General features: G+C 49.9%; 1 protein-coding gene across 3 annotated transcripts in view; it reads left to right on the forward strand.

The window, feature by feature from the left end:
- Positions 1-2,871: 2,871 nt before the first annotated feature.
- The window catches only part of LOC119461661 (nucleolar protein dao-5), a 39,491-nt gene continuing 25,786 nt past the window's right edge, over positions 2,872-16,576 (forward strand). Inside the window, exons 1-5 of one of the 3 annotated variants that reach the window (XM_049671847.1) lie at positions 2,872-3,106; positions 3,699-3,868; positions 5,070-5,258; positions 7,522-7,752; positions 9,645-10,005. In XM_049671847.1, coding sequence (XP_049527804.1) covers positions 3,773-3,868; positions 5,070-5,258; positions 7,522-7,752; positions 9,645-10,005 — 877 coding nt within the window. In that variant the 5' untranslated portion in view covers positions 2,872-3,106; positions 3,699-3,772. The remainder of the gene's footprint in view (positions 3,107-3,698; positions 3,869-5,069; positions 5,259-7,521; positions 7,753-9,644; positions 10,006-16,576) is intronic. The other 2 variants (XM_049671848.1, XM_049671849.1) reach the window with 2 other exon arrangements.

The following is a 16,576-nucleotide window of genomic DNA, read 5'->3' on the forward strand; positions in this document are numbered from 1 at the left end:
ATGCTACAGAATCAGCAGGATGGTTAACTGCCCACAAATGCCCACCAAGCACGCGATCCAGTGGTAGGTAACCAATTTGTTGCTTATGTGGATGATCATGTTGCATTTAATGGTGAGGTGAGAGATGATTTTACACCTTGATCAGATGGGCAAATTTTACTACATTGCTTTGCGCGGTCAGTGGCGCACCGACGGGGGGGGGGGGGGATTCGGGGGTTGTAACCCCCCCCCCTGAGGCCGACTTAACCCCCCCTTTTGTTTAACCCCTTTTCTTTCCTTACGCATTTGAGTACTGCAACTAAGATGTGAGACACGCAATCGTCTGCACACTCGCAAAAAGTGCATTTTTTTGACAATTTCCAGTGAAGAAATCAAAATTAATGCTGTTTAGATGGTATTGGCAAACTGTCAACCCCCCCCTGGCAGAGATCCTGGGTGCGCTACTGGCGCGAGTACACTTTGTTTCACTGAATGCCACATTCGTGGTTCAGTTGAGCATGGCAAAACAGAGTGTCATTCAAAGTTGATAGCAATAAGAATTAGGTGCAACAAAGCACTCCAAATGATTATTAGCATTTGGAAAGGGGTGACTAATGCTGCTTTCTTTATTATACATTAAAAAAAATCTTAAATTGTGCTCACAGAAACTTCCTTGGACAGTGATACCATTGCCCATCCGGGCAATTTAGAGGCATGATAATGGCAGCTATGTTTAGCAGTGGAAGCACCAAAAATATTATTGTTGACTGAAACAAAGGCTTCTGCTACTCATGCAAATGTACCAAACACTGTTTCCTGTTTACAACTGCTGTTGAGGCCAGACAAAGCGAAGCGAGCCTTCTAAATGCAATCACCGGTACGTGTCCTCCGCAGTGACTATGCCACTAACTTTCCAGTGTGACAGCATCCAAATAGCATTAACACCAAGTGACACTGCAATTGTACTATTGCAGTGATCCAACTGGAATAGTGGGAGCCCTCCGACCGCAGAATGTCCCACACCCACGGCCCTTGGTTTACCATAACACTGCTATTGTTTTTCTGCTGCAAGGGTGATACAGTGCCTCTAACGAAGAAGCATGCCTGGTCTCCATTCCTCTGTTTTCTCATACAAGGCTCATTCGTCCCCCTTTGAAATTTAAGATTTGCTGAAGTCCCACACACCCGACAGGCAGCCCCTAATTCGAAAACATTACAAAAAAATTCTGGAGAGTTGGCAGCTATGCCCTTTACATTGTTGTGGGGATGTAAGCTGCATTTTGTGGTCAAGCAGTATTTAAAGTCGCATGACAAAGGTGGAAGGTTATGCGATTTGGTTACTGAGGTTTAAACTATAAGGACAGTGCGAAAGAATAAGAGTACAGAAAGAAAAAAAGGACACCCATGGCACTGCGTGCGTCTTTCTGTGCTTGTCTTCTACGCAGTGCTTAGTTTTGTAAAGTCACATGATTTTCTTTCTGGAGAGTGGCACGCCCAAGCTGTCATTGTCTGTCAACATAGAGCGCTGTGGTAGCATATGGAACTGTGATGATGCTGGGACAGCTGCTGGTGGCACTTGTCACAGAGGACAAGGACTTAATTCTGTGTTTTTCAGCTGCATCTCTCCAGAAAATCAAAGGTCGCGGCAGATGCTCCAATGTTCTTAAGTGAATGAACAGCGAGCCAAATTAACCTAGCAGTACGGCAGTTGCAGCGGCAGCATACATTATTCTGCAGTGACATAAACAGGACTTGATTGCGTGCCTGCCTGAATGTGAACACGAACACCTCTGGGGTCTTTTCGTTCCTTGTAATCTCCTTTTGTCTGTTTTAAGCAACGCTAGCATGAAACATACCGGTTGACATACGCATCCGTGACCAGTTTCAACCCGCATCAACTGGCGCGGATGATCACTAGCTGCCGTGCGTATTCTAGCACGCCATCGCAGGCACTTGCTGGTGAAGTTAAACCGAATAAAATAAATCAAAAGCAACTTTTTTTCGCCTCGTATATTGCTTCCCCCTCCCGCTGCTAGCACGGTTTTCTTATCTTCAATGCGGAGGAAAGTTCCATCCTTGCTCTTCATTCACGAGGAGTTGGAAACGACGATCTTCGAACGAGTCAAAGTCCGCATTTCGTTTCCGGCGACACACCGTTGCTATCGAAACAGCAACGGCGTTCAAACGACGTTCGCACATAACGCTCAAGTATCCGGCCGCGATCCTGCCGTAAATTAAAATTATGTCACCGTCTTGATTTTGAGCAGTGCGGCCGCACAAGCCGCGATCTTCGCACGCAAGCGTTGGTCATTGGCTCATCACGAGAAACCGCACGAATTTGCAAAAAATTTCCGCTGACCGCGAGTATTTTCATTGCATTGCCATTTATCGTGTACAATGATGATGATGATGATACCATGATAGGCGCAGTTCCTTGCAAGTGGCATTGATTGATTGAATCATATGAGCCCCATTGTGTATGCACGTCCCCCATTGTGTAAGCACTTCACGACAAGTTTGACACCGTGCCGATCGCTTCTTTCCTTGATTGGGGCGCGGTGCGGGCACGTGCTGACTCTGTCAAATGTTGTATGCATCGTAGATGTGTTTACGTGTTTCTGAAGTTAATCAGCTTGCGACATTTCGTACTGACAAGAACTTTCGCTTCACTTCGCTGCTCTATTAAGCATATCAGCTTCTCAAGGCGTCCGATTACGTCTTGAAAACATCTATTTTCCTCTCGAAAGGTACCACGCGAAATACCCATTGCTAGCTCGCTCGTCTGCTTCCAATATTACGGCTTCTATCGGCTAGGGCCGTGGCTAGCTTGAGCTCTACTTTTTAGCAGCGCATTCAGCGTGCGTGAAAAGGACGCAAGCCGCGGAAGCTGCTGCCAGCAGGAGCGCGCACGTAACACGTTGCGCTGTGCACGGAAGTGGCCTGCAAGAGCGTGTGCGGAAGGTGGCCGCTGTTTGTGTTCTGGGGCGTCGAGGAGGTTTCTTCATGGCGTTGGATTCAAAAGTGGATTAAGTGGCCGAAAGCGTTTCCGAAACACAGGGCCGCTGGCGGACGTTTCTTCGACCACCGGATTTATCGTCTCGCAAAAGAGTGTTCCCTGGTCTTTCAAGTGAGTCGGATGACACGAGCGCGTTTGGCGTGCGCGGTAACGGTACCATCGCGTTCGGTTCCTAGCGCGTTAAGCCTAAGTTGTGCATAGTTAGGCTTACGCGTCCGGTTGATCGCCGAGCTTGGGAAGGGTCCCGCCGCGTAACCTACCGGCGGCGTTGGTCCGCGCTCTCAGCCGCCGGCACGACGTCGGTTAGCGGTCAGAGTGATCCGAGGCCGTTCAGCGGGCGCATCGCCTGCGCGCCGTCGTCGCCAGTACCGTTCCGAACGTTAGAGTCGGGGTTTTGCACGAATTTTGCCGCCATTTCCGTGCTTGCCAAGCGCAATCACGCGGCTCCGTCGAAAAACGTTGCGCCATCGAGGTCGCTCGTAGAGCATTATTTTCAGCACAAGCGTGTATGTCGATTTCGCGCTGGCGCGGATTCGGCGATGTTGATTGCTTGTCGGGGCTCTATCGTACCCAACGGTGGTGCGCGGCCGCGTCGGTTTGTTTACGGTGTGTTTTGTTTTGTGCTTGTTTCGCGCCCCTGGCGTGATGCGGTGGCAGCTGCGTGATAAGCGTCGCGACATGTGTGTGTGTTGTTCCGACACAGGCGCGGTGCCCCAACCTATGAGGATTTGCGCCTGAGGGCCAAAATCGGAGGAGGAAGCCAGCAGCAGCAGCAGGATGCCTCGCAGGACCGCGCGAACCGCCGCCGCAAAGCAGGACGCCGAGGCGCCGGCAGCCGAGGACGGCAAGTCGGACGAGACCCCCGCCGCTACGGTGAGTGAGAGAGGGGTTCGGCAACCCTGGCGGCGTCGGGAGTGTCGCTTCCGCCGCGCGGCGCTGGCGTCGCCTGTGTGCGTGCGCGCGCGCGAATTTCAAATCGTCAAGTGGTGGCGGTTTCATTTTGACTGCGGATCGCGATGTCACGAGTTCTGCGATTAATATGTTTCCACGTAGGACGGGGGGGGGGGGGGGGGGGCTGTGCGATTTATGTTTCGACGTAGGGGTGGGGGGAGAGAAAGCGTACAGTCAGTGATTTTCCCTCTGTTGACCCTTGGGGCCGAAACCTGGCAATATTATGGAAACACAAAGCAATAGCTTTGTACCATTATTGTAGCTTTCATACCGCGCGCACATACAAAACCCCCCTAAAGTTTTAACACATTCAAAGCAGTCCAAAACGCAGTGCAAAAGGAAACAGTAGGTGATTGACATATGTTTTAAGGATGTGCAAGAAAGTATGTGCAATAAGGCTTGCAAGTGGAAATAAGCAGGTCATATGATAGGTTGAACAAGTGAGAGATTCCGAGGTAGGTGCTCTAGAGCAGCAGATAGGAAATAGGATATCCATTGTTACAGCGTGGATGTTCCTTGGTGATGGCAGTGGCTTGAGAAACAAAACCTTCACTCCCATAGTGCACTTGGGCAGATGCTAGATCACCTGGTTTCTTAATATTTGCTCGGGAATCACTGTGGAGCATCATTTGAAGCACGGTGAACCGGCTCAATCAAATGGCGGCACTTCTGTCCACTGTTTTGAGTTGAGGAGGAAGAACGTACTGGAATATGGGTACGAGTTGTCCATAGGGGCTGTGTTTTTTGTGAGGATTATTTTCGACCAATTCTATTAATTTATCACCTGCCACACCGTGGGCCCAATGAAATCAATATTGAGATGTGCACCTTTGTGCGGGCCAATGATGTGGGGCAGGATAATGGGAAATGGAAAGAATTGTTACGAGATTCGGGTGTAGTAAGCCTCTACTTTACGCCCACCAAGGGAAACCAAAACTGGACAAAGTATGTTACATCGTGTTTTATTATTCGTAACACCATGGAATTAATGGCATCATGGCTGTTAAGCCAGTGGTTGTACTATTTATTGCAGAAAATAGCGCAATACTGGAACGCGGCTTTGAACTCTGCCCTGGATGTGAGGCATGTTTTTAGCAGCCGGGACATGATGGCCTTTGTGCAGGAAGGGGCCCCACGGCGATCTAGCCGACGTGCGGCTGCACGGCCGGCCGAATATGTAGCCACCGGAGGGCGCACACGTCGCAGCTCCACGGCTGCCCAGACGGCAGCGTCTACGGCAGAGGGCCACCGGAGCTCACCAGTTGAGTCGCCTGCCACACGTGTCAAGAGTGCCCGCCGTACGTCGGGGCCGGTGAGTGTGCCTTGGATTTTTATGGGCTTAAAGGCCAACTGCAAACGGAATTTCACCTTGGCTAAATTGGTTACAAATGAGTAGTACTACGGCAACCTTGGCAAAACTGCAGGGCTGGTAACAGTGTAAATTTCGTAATTTGCAGCCTTCAAATATCGCCTAAGCAGTCTACACGTGCACCTGGTAGTTGGCAGATGTGATGCAAGTCCCAGCACATCGCCTCGGGGCTTTTCTAGCGTGCCGTGGGCACCACCTAATCTCGGAAGTCAAGCTGAAAAGTCGCACGTTTCGAGCCATGCGTCATTTCTGGCACATTTTTTTTGTCAGTTTGGTATCACAAACGTCTAGAATTGCGAGCCTTTCATCATGCACCCACTCGTATCTCAAATGCTAAATTTTGCATGGAGGCTGCTGTTTATCTGCACTGCTTGCCAAGCGCAATCACGCGGCTCCGTCGAAAAACGTTGCGCCATCGAGGTCGCTCGTAGAGCAGTATTTTCAGCACAAGCGTGTATGTCGATTTCGCGCTGGCCCTACTCCTAACTAGATTCCTTACGCGTCCCAAAATTCTATTGCAGTTGGCCTTTAACCGGGTGATCATTTGCGGGTACCGTCCCGTGAAACTGAGCAATCTAGTGTTTTGCATACCTTCGACAGGATAGTACTGTCGGAGCTGACAGACGTAAGTGCTGCCTGTGGTCTCATTTATTTAGTCTCTTACCCACAGCGCCATTTAGGCATTACAGTTGGGGGGGTTACATAGGGCAGAGTGAAACAGACTAGAACAACACTACGTCGTAAACACTTTCTACAGCAAAGACAAAGAAGGAACAAATGTAATACATAAGAATGGGTAATGCACATTTCGAGCATGAATAATCAAGGACGTGTCTTTGGTAAAGCAAAAACATCGTGCACAATACAAGGGCACTATTCAAATATACTCAGAGATCTCTACACACATTACACGAAAAACAGCGGTCGAAGTCAGAAATAAGGAAACTTTATTTTAAAGAGCAGCTGCAAAAAAGCTTTGTTGTCAACTATGCTAAAAACTGTCGCAGGCAGTCGATTCCATTCAGAAATAGTCTTGGGGGGAAAGTAGTTTTGAAAAGGTTTGTTCTGGAATTCGCTCACCTTGAGCTCATGATCGGTTCGTTTGGATATATATATTTCCCACACTGTGATGCAATTGCGTGCTGCCATGGCTTTCTAAAAGGAGAGGGTTGCGCCTGTAAGCCTGACAGCCTCAACTGACAGTGCAAATCATGATGAGTTGATGTACATACAGGGTATCGCGACTGGAGCCCATGGGGTTTTGAAAGGCTGTTTAAGGGCTCCCCACGCTTGAATGTTTACGAGAAAAGAACCTGTCAATCTTATATATATATATCTTTTTTTGTGACTTGGAGCAACAACTCGTGTGTGCTTGCTCTGTTGGCTCTATTTGTGGGAGCTTGGAGCCTTTTTTCCGATGGCTTGCTGATGCATTAGGGGGGTAGTAATGCCTGGCAGATAATGAATCCAAGGTGGCTGATGTAGTATGGAGCCCCTGTACTGAGCTGGTACTATGTTGAGGATGCATATGCCGGCTGTGTTTGACGGTTGCCCTGTCTTTCGATGTGATTTTCGGTGAGTAAAGTCACCTTATGGTCCATAATGCCGACATGTTCTTGAGACCATAATTGGTCTAGTCTGTAGCTAGTTACAGTATTTGCAGTTGCTGCGGGTGACAGTACTGCTGGTGAATTTAATTGTGGTGCAATTCAACTGAATATCACGAAGGCCTACTGGCCCACGCGTTATAGGCAACAAAAAATGAGCACATTAAAAAGATCAAGGAACACCAAAGGCAACAGTTAGAGAAGCTCAAGTGGCAAGATTAGGGCTATGTAATGCTCAGTATTTATATTATTTATTTCAGTAGTCTCAGTGCCACGTGGGGCATTGCAAAGAGGAGTGGATGTTGTAACATACAGTAGAGATCGCAGTTTTAAAGAATGATGGGCCGGGATTGCTGTCAATAGAGTCAACGTCAGTCTTGTGAGCACAGACATTTTCTAAGCATAGTAAAACAGAACTGGAATGCTGCCTCATTGAACTGTGAAACTGTGGCAGCAGTTACCGATAGTGTCTCGGAAAGTCGCGCTTAGAACTGGGGAAATGATAATCAGCTGCCGACGATGGTACGGTGGTTGCATTGTACTCGAACGTGGACCAACACGAGTCGTCCGGGGGTTTGCCTGATGGTGTGGGGGCACAGGTGAACTACGAGGAGAGTGATGGCGCGGAGGGTGAGGAAGAGGACGAGTACCGCGCGGAGGAGGAGAGCGAGAACGAGTCCAACTCTGGGGACGGCACCCGTAAGCAGCGCTCTGGTGGCGGCCGCGGAGCAGCAGCAGGAGGACGGGGCGCGGGACGGCCGGCACGGGGCCAGGCTGCACCTGCCTCGGGCCGCAGGGGTCGGCGGGCTGCCAAGAAGGACGAAGACGAGGTGGGCACCGCTGCTGCAGGCCAGAGCGTGACGTTGCTGCGCCGATCGTAGGTCGGCAAAAGGAGAGGATAATCGCACACTCGTTTTTTTTTTTTTTTTTGAGGCTGCGTATTCACGTGCACTCACACTTGTCGGCACTCACTCATGTTCCTATTCGTACTCGCCAACCCTCGCACGCGTTCAGTCGCTTCCATTCACGCTCACTGGCACTCACTCGCATACATACTCACATATAGACCCATTGCACAGTGATCCCATGGGCTCACTCCTATTGATAATCATGTCCACTTCCTCCACACACACACCCTTCCTCAACTCATGAACATCTGTCTCATGCCAGTGAAAAGAGTGTGAAGTAGTGCGAGTCGCTTACTCATGAGCGAGTATCTCGGCCTATGGCATTTAGTTATTTTCTTTATATACTTACATTTGCTGACAAATTTCTTGGACGTAAAATAAACTGCAAAACGTCCAAAATAATCGGGTAGCCTGGAAAAAAAAAGTTTCAAGAGGAAATTGAATTAATTCCATCAATATGTCTAGTTGCACTGTAAACTCAGACTTCTTCAGTGAAATAATGTCCACTTATAATTTTGTAGTAGTTGAGGTTACAGAAGTGTTCCATTTTGCACAACACTGGTAGTTTAGAAGGTGTGCGCTAAAGCAGTTTGGAGTTCCATGTACACACGAGCTTTAGCCGTTCGTCCAGCACGTGCAAACTCGACAGATGCTCTGTTGCTGGCTGGTCCTCAACAGGTTCAAATGCCGCATCTGTGGCTGGCATTCTAAGTCATGGATGTAATTTCAAGCCGTACCAAAGGTGAAGATTGCTGGGACAGATGTATCATGTGGCAAGCTGCTTGCGATGAAAACATGCTGCCCACCACCCCGCAAGCTGAAGGCAAAGTTTTGTCATGGCCACACTGTCTAGTTAGGAGCCAGTGATGAAAAGTTCAGTTTGCTGCCGAGTCAACTAAGATCGTGCAGCAGTTGAACGGCACTGAGAAGGGCAAGGAGTCTCTTTACTTAGACTTATTGTTTGCGACATCGTGTGTACTGATCATGTCCAAGCAATTAAGCAAGACCCTTTGATACTCCCGAATTCCAACCAATCCTCCCGTTTGTATGGACAAGGCCATAAATCTCTCAGTTTACACTTTTTGATTGCAGTGATCGTGCTGCACAGCAATGCGATCAATGCAATATCGGGGAACTGCCCCAACCCCAATGTGAACAATGATAAAAAAAATTATTCATGCAAACACTGTCGTATTTAATTGCAATCAAATGCAAGGTAGTTAGCCGAAGTTGGATTTAAATGCATGCCATTAGTGTGTTGGCAGTATAGACCTAACCTATATCATTTCAGCTTGATACATGTGTTATGCAGTGTGTGTCAGTCAAACGTACTAATCGAAGTCACCTAGTGGCAGGTTTCTTCAAGTCAGTTTCACTGCCGTACAGCTGTGCCATGCAGTGAAGCGTAGTAAGAGTGGAAAGGAGCCATCGTTACGGACGGTTACGCTTGTAGGGGGTCACCTTCGACAAAGCCCCAGGAAAGCCGTCGCCCGTAGATTCAGATTGAGTTTGACCGCTAGATGCTTCAAGCACCGCCATCTATACTACCCTTGCGGGAGTTCACAATGTTTTTTACGGGATTACTCGGTGGTAAAACAAAGGATACTTAAATATCCTCGTAACAAATGTACGTCCTCAAGAGCGCGGTTTGGTTTAATAAAGCAAACCTTTCTAACCTTTCAGTGCCTACTTTCCTAATCTAATATTAGGCAGACATAAAATGGCAAAGTATCACCTCCTCACAGATTTGCGTGATGGTTCTGCGAGTCGGGGGATGGAGCAGGGGTTTTCACGCTGTGGTGATGGACTTGCAGGAGGAGGAGGAGGAAGAAGTGACGCCACGGCGGAGAGGCCGCAAGCCGGCAGCCGAGCTGCGCAAGGCACCCGCCGCCGAGGAGCGCCCCAAGCGCAGCGCCCGGAGCACACGGGGCAGCCGTGCCTCGGCAACGGCCGCCGAGGAGGAGGAGGAAGAAGAGGAGGAGAAGACGCCTGCCCCCAGCAGACGGAGGGGGGCCAAGCGGGGTGCCCAGCAGTCTGAGCCGGAGTCCAAACGGCGCAAGACCCAGAAGGGAGCCGACAAGAAGGAAGATGAGGAGGAGGATGAGGAGGGGGAGCAGGAGGAAGAGCCTATGGAGACAGCTGAAGAGGAGAAGGCTGAAAAGAAGCCAGCCTCTGGTGAGTGTGCACCGGTCCTTTATCCTCTGTTGGTTGTCTTTCTTTTTTTTTTCTCCCTGACTGGTTTCAACCACCTCAACGGTTTTTCTTGATGTGTAAGTTCAGCAGACATCCTACAGTTCACCGCTTGTAGACCGCTTATAACGTAAGTCGCCGGAGTCTCGAGTATCCGCCCTATAAGCGGTACCGCACTATAACCAAAGCAACAGTCCCGCACATATGCAAAACATGTGCACTGAGCTGCCACGCGTATGCGACAGTCGAGGAATGCGGCTAGAACGTTTCCATTGAATTTACAGTCGAATCTCGTTCATTCGAACCGAATCACGCGGCGGCGCCTCCGACCGGCATTGCTCCGCCATAGAGTAAAAGCTTTGGAGAGACCCCTCAATGTCGCGCGCGAACAAAAAAAAAAAAAAAAGAAAGAAAAAAAAATGCGGCGGAAATTTCACCCTCTCTCAAATGGCAAGGTCGCCGATTCTGCGTTGCGCCTGAACATGCGTGTACGTGCCGACGTCTCAGCCACGCTACCGTAGCCACGCATAGAAAATGGCAGTGAAACCTTCTTTCTCCTTTATGCTTCCCCTACTTTCTAGTCATGTGTTGACCTTGCACGCTGCGGCTGTGGCGCAGACGGAAGCAGCGGCGCTGTCCCAGGCCGGCCAACGAAACTGCCCACGCCGGCAAACGCCCGCTTCTCGATAACGGCAGAAAACGAAACTTCGGGAAGCTGGCGCCAGGCCGGCTCGAGCGGCGGTGCCTGCACGGCGGCGAGCGCGCACAGTGACAGTCGAAAGTGAGGGAGCTACGAGGGAGGGCGAGGGGAGCCACTGAAGCGGCGGAGTTGCCGAGGCGAAATCCGCTTTCCTGCCGCCCTCCTCCCTCACATTCCACGGTCTCCGCGTGTGCCCTTCGCCGTGCTGTGCTGGCGCCGCCCGCTCCCTGAAGTTTCGTTTATTGCCGTTATCGTGAAGCGAGCGTTGGCAGTTTCGTGCCCCTCGCTCGCTATGCGCGCCGTGATATTTCACGACTCGCACTCAAGATTCTGGGTTCAGCCTCACTGGCTGTTCGTTCGCACCACGTGCCCTTCTCCTCCACTTGGTCTCTCTTCCTCGAGCACTCCTTGGGGTGCCCGTTTGAGGGGAGCTTTCGCGGTCTCCGCTGACTTCCGTACTCCCAGGTAGCCACACTGTAACCGGTATTTCGTTTCCCGCAACTGCACTATAAGCGGTACGTGTATACATGGAGTGCTATGGGAAAATTAATGGGAGTTTGAAAAGACCGCACTATATCCGGTCCTGTACTATAAGCGGTTACGTTATAAGTGGTCTATACTGTATATAGATGAACTGGTTTCTTGTTTCATCCATGTGAAAATATATCAACAGTTTATAAATACAGTTAAACGTCAATATAACGAACTTCGATACAACAACATTCTCAATATAACGAAATATTTAACTTATTATAACTTCTTGTCCATAGAGCACCATTTGTGTAAACTGCAATATAACGAAGCGTCTTTATACATGATTTGAATATAACGAAATTTCACTAGTGCCGCGGAGGAATACAGAGACAATAAATGGAAACTTTCACAGATATACAGATAGTCAAGTGGTTGAGTTTCAAGTGGCTCCTTGCGAACATCGCTTGCTGTATGAGAAAGAGCGATTGCTGAAGCATAGCAGCATCATGTTCTGTATGAAGTACAGTGCAATAAGATCCTATTGCGCCTCGTGTGCTGTGTGCTTTAGGTGCGACTGAAAGTGTGTGAGGGTGAGACAAGAAGGATGGTGGCTTGATGAGCGCAGTCTACTCGCGTGAGTGAGGGGAAGGGGGAGGGAAGCGAGCTTGCGGTAATGTGCTCAAGCACGTCTCCTTTTCTAGCGCAGCCGTAGCTGCACATGACTGAGCGCATACACAGCCTGCACGCAGTGCTTTAGAGGTGGTCTGCCTCGAGTGCAAAAAGTGTGTCTACCCGCGGGTTTAGCACTGGAGGTTGCGCAATATTGAGCTTTGGAGATGCGTTGAAGCACAGCGGGGATGAAGCATTTGCTTCCCGCTGCTGGCGCTTTTTAAGATAGCTTCATCTCACTACAGGTGACACTATCGGCCGCAGAGGCGGAGTGGACGCGAAAGCCGGTGTAAAGATACTATTGTCACGTTGTAGTGGTGGTGGTGATGATGAACACAGTAGTGACAACTGTGAAACAGGAAACTAACTCTTTATTGAGTGAACCTGTGCCTAGAAAAACAAGTAACTGTCAAGCACAACAATAGCGGCTAGCACAGATGGCGATCGTTGAAAATCTGATCTGCGGGTGAAGCGCGTCGGCTTTTATACATGACTCGTCGAAGGTTCCAGCGTAATCGCTGGTGCCCGCTGTGTCATTTCCCTGTTGTGTAGTGTTTAAAAGTAGTGACAGGAAAGCAAAACAAAATCGAAGTGGTGGGCGATGCCGGAATACGGTGCCGCCCGAGCAAAACATCGCTGTGATGAGTTTGCATTATCGCCTGTTAAAAGTATGCAGTAGGCTTTCAATGGCACCATGCCACTCACTGTGAAACAGATAGGTGAGAATGCTTATCACAATAAGATTGGCATTGATAGCTGTGAATGGCGTGAATGATAGCGTTGATAGCTGTGTGAACAACCTGCAAGGAGATTTGCTGGCACTGGAAGAGGAACTAACTGCTTGCCGGCACTTTCACGTGAGATTGGCGCTTGAGTGCTGTGGGGCGCTTGAGTACTGCTCTTGATCGTGCATACCTCTCGCCTTTTCTTGTTCACATGGGATCCAGTGGGCAGAGAGCATATCATACTACAGCTTGGACCACGTATAACGTAACCTTTTAGAGTGCAGAACTGGCTAAAACACGGCCTTTTCTGACTCCCGTTTCCCTAACTCCCATAAAACTAAATTTATATACGTGTACCGCTTACAGTGCAGCCATGCACTAGGCCTGTCATGAAATGGGAGAGGAGAGCCCGCGGGCAATACGAAGGAGGAGCATGAGACGTGGAGCGAATGAACAAATGAATGAAAAAAAAAAAATTACACCATATTCCCGTAGGGGAACCCTGAGTAGTATGCGAAGCAGCCATGGGGTCGATTCAAGGTAGTTTTATCAGCTGTATAAACTTGGACATGCAGCAGCACCAGCAACACGCAGAACTGTTGTCGACGCCGTCGGCGTTTTGCCTGCGTTCGCACCGAACGCACGCGGCGTTAGCGACTGTTGCCGGTGCCTCTGGGGCGCCTACCGCGCGCCTTTACATATTTTCCAATCTTGTGCATGATAGTAAACCACCCAGTATATATATTTTACATGCCAAAATTTGCACAAACTACTGCGGCACACAGGAGGTTCTCTCTTCCGCAGCGGCTTTCGAGGTTTGTTGACCGTGTGAGGTTCTTTGGACAGTTTGGAAATAAGGTGGGAATCCTTCTATCGCCTCCACGTGGGGGCGATGACGACGGCATAAGACACATCGGCACTACATAGCGTCTAGCGCGCGCTATTTAAAACCGCGCCTCTAAAGTGCGTTTCGTTTGTCCCTCGAGCTTTCGACGTCGTGACAATATGCCATCGATATCGTATCTGGTCGGTAGGCGTTAGAGTTCGGTCTGCCCTCAAGCACGGCGCCACTTGTCGGACGGCGCTTTGAATAAAGGCTCAGGTATCCAGAATTGCTTCGCATTAGCCATCGCGCGCGGAGCTGCACAATACCCAAGGTGAAACGAACGCGAACAAAAATTGCCATTTGCGTCGGGGAACCCTGAGTTAGTATGCGAAGCAGCCATGGGGTCGATTCAAGGTAGTTTTATCAGCTGTATAAACTTGGACATGCAGCAGCACCAGCAACACGCAGAACTGTTGTCGACGCCGTCGGCGTTTTGCCTGCGTTCGCACCGAACGCACGCGGCGTTAGCGACTGTTGCCGGTGCCTCTGGGGCGCCTACCGTCGCGCCTCTAACCTAAGTTGCTTCGCATTATCGCGCGCGGAGCTGCAGGTGTTGCCATTCGTTGCGCAATCCGGAGAGGAGAGGAGGAATGCCGAGAGGAGATGAGACAAGAAGAGGAGAGGAGGGGGATGCGCATGCGCAGTAGGGGTGTGGACACCGCACTCCACACGGTGGATGGAGGGAGGGAGGGAGTGACATAGCCCCGACCATAAGATGAAGCATCTAAAAAGCGGCGGCAGTGCAATGCAGGCGCGCGGTGGTTGCCGAGGTGACGTAGAAGCCTTTTGCTCGACTGCTTATCATCTGTGTATGCACTCAACTCGGCTCCAGTTTCTGTGCACCCGTCGGGATGCACGTTGTGCAGTGCAGAGACCGCACATGCGACGCTGTTAAACCTGCTTATAATAAACCTTCATATAACGAATTCCTGGATATAATGAAGTTTTTCTATTCCCCGCTGTTACTCCATAGAAGCACATGTATTTGAGACCTCTACGTAACAAAGTGGCAGCGGGAGACTATCTCGAAATAACAAATTTTCCCCGCCGACACCCTAGAGATATCGCCCCAAATTTTGTCTTTTTTGCGCGAGCAGCAACCGGAAGCACCTTCTTCGCCGCGACGGAATGCGAAGCGGTGGCCAAGCGCGCTCGAATTCACGGCGACTGCTAGGCGAGAGCGAGCGTGCGCACACGTGCGCTCGCGAGGCGGGCCTGCATTCCTCGACCCGGCGATCTTGCCGCCGCGGGCGTGACCTTTCCCCCTCCCTTCATTCAAACCTAATCTTACCGCTTGCTGCAGCTGGCCTAGCCCGCCAAGCCGTCACTCTCCTTTTCCAGTTGATGTTGCCGAAGGAAAAAAAAAAAAAAGCTTTTTTTTTTCCCAATGCGCTGGCAGCGCCACTCTTAGGTTACTGCGCAAGTCTCTGCGCTTCACTTCACTAACCTGACACTAGGTGACACTATACGACACCATCGTGTCGCTCGCTATTCGTTTCCGACGCCTCGCGCTTGTGCAAAACGACACGCGTTCACACATTCAGTACCTGGTCTGACATTCCAAAGACGAGTGCTTTGACGAAAACTGAAAACGGGTGTGCGTTACAATCGAGGGCGCGTTAGAATCAAGTAAATACGGTAAGTGTTTCCTTTTCAAATTTTCGTGGCGAACCTGCATATAACGAAATCTTCTTTATAACAAAGTTTTTCAGGAATTTGTCAATTTCGTTATATCCAGGTTTAACTGTATTAGGCTTTATGTGCACTTGTGAGCTTTCACCATTCGTACCAGTGTGCACACATACAAACTTGGTAGGCATTCGTAGTACAGTAGAACCCCACTGTTCCCGGGTGCTGCGTTTTCCCGGCTGTTACGTCGTTTTAAGCTGGTCCCGGCACAGCTCCCATAGAACCCAATGCATTGGTAATGCCGCGAGTTGCAACTGTGGGACCGTTCCCGCATCATGCGTTGCGAACTGCTACCCCGCGCCGGCTCGGGCGGCCATTTTGACTTTTCATGTCGCTTGGCTCGGTTGCTTGACGATGGCATCGGCCGCCGAAAGTGCTGGGGGCGACACTTATGACGTATTTTCGGTTTCCGCCAGCAAAAGTATGGCCCTTGAGATCCGTATTTGCTATCTAAAAATGGTGTCTATGACGCGTTTCGGCCCTAAAATTGGTTTTGGCTCATAAATGTTCCGTATAAAGTCCAAGGGCGATAACGCCGTCGCCACGCGCTGTATGCTATATGTGCGAGTGAAAGCGTGCGAGGGGAGCAGACGACCACATCATGTATCGCGCGCGAAAGAAAGCAAAGCAGGGAGGAAGTGCGCCTTCTTCAGTTGCGCTCGAGGCACCGGCGAGGGAGAGAGGGGGGAGGGATAGCGGGCAGCGTTGTGCTCTGGTATCAACTGTGTACTGCGCGCCACCGCGCAGTACGCAGCGATCTGCGTTGGGGGCAGTCTACGCAGTGTAGGTGCGTCGGCGGCTCGTAGCTTTGTGCGTGCTGTGTGTTCTCGGTGCTCAGTTTGCGTTGAAGCGATAGACAACAGTAGAGCACTGCGCGGGCCGGATTTTTCGGCCCGAGCCCGGTCTGGGCCCGCTTTACAAGGCCCGGGCCTGGCCCGGGCCCGGGCGTTCATTACTAAGCTTAGCTAGGGCCCGCGTGTGCATGACCAGGCCCGGCCTGTAAGAGAAAGAAAAAATCTTTTTTTACTTACAGATTGTACAGTATCTTTCAGCATCACGTTCTCGAGGTTTAATCAGCTGCAGTATATAAGCAATAAAAGGCCGAAATCTTTGTTTCTCTCACGGGAACATCAGTAATCCGGCCCATTGCCTGTGCTGCTATTTTTCCGCTGGTGCGCATGCATTTATGATGTCACTTAGTATGCAAATATACAGGGTGTTTCATTTTAGCTGAACCAAGTTTTTAAAAAATGCCTGTTGCAGATTGCACAATTATATAATAATCCTTGATTTAAACTACTCGATGAGGCGGTCATTACTTCCATGAGAAAACAAAACGTCTAATTGTAGAATTAACATAATTATGCTAATGAACTTTTTCATTATTTTACGGAACATCTTTCAATTTACGAA

This window comes from Dermacentor silvarum, chromosome 8 (assembly GCF_013339745.2).
Source record: "Dermacentor silvarum isolate Dsil-2018 chromosome 8, BIME_Dsil_1.4, whole genome shotgun sequence".
NCBI lineage: Eukaryota > Metazoa > Arthropoda > Arachnida > Ixodida > Ixodidae > Dermacentor > Dermacentor silvarum.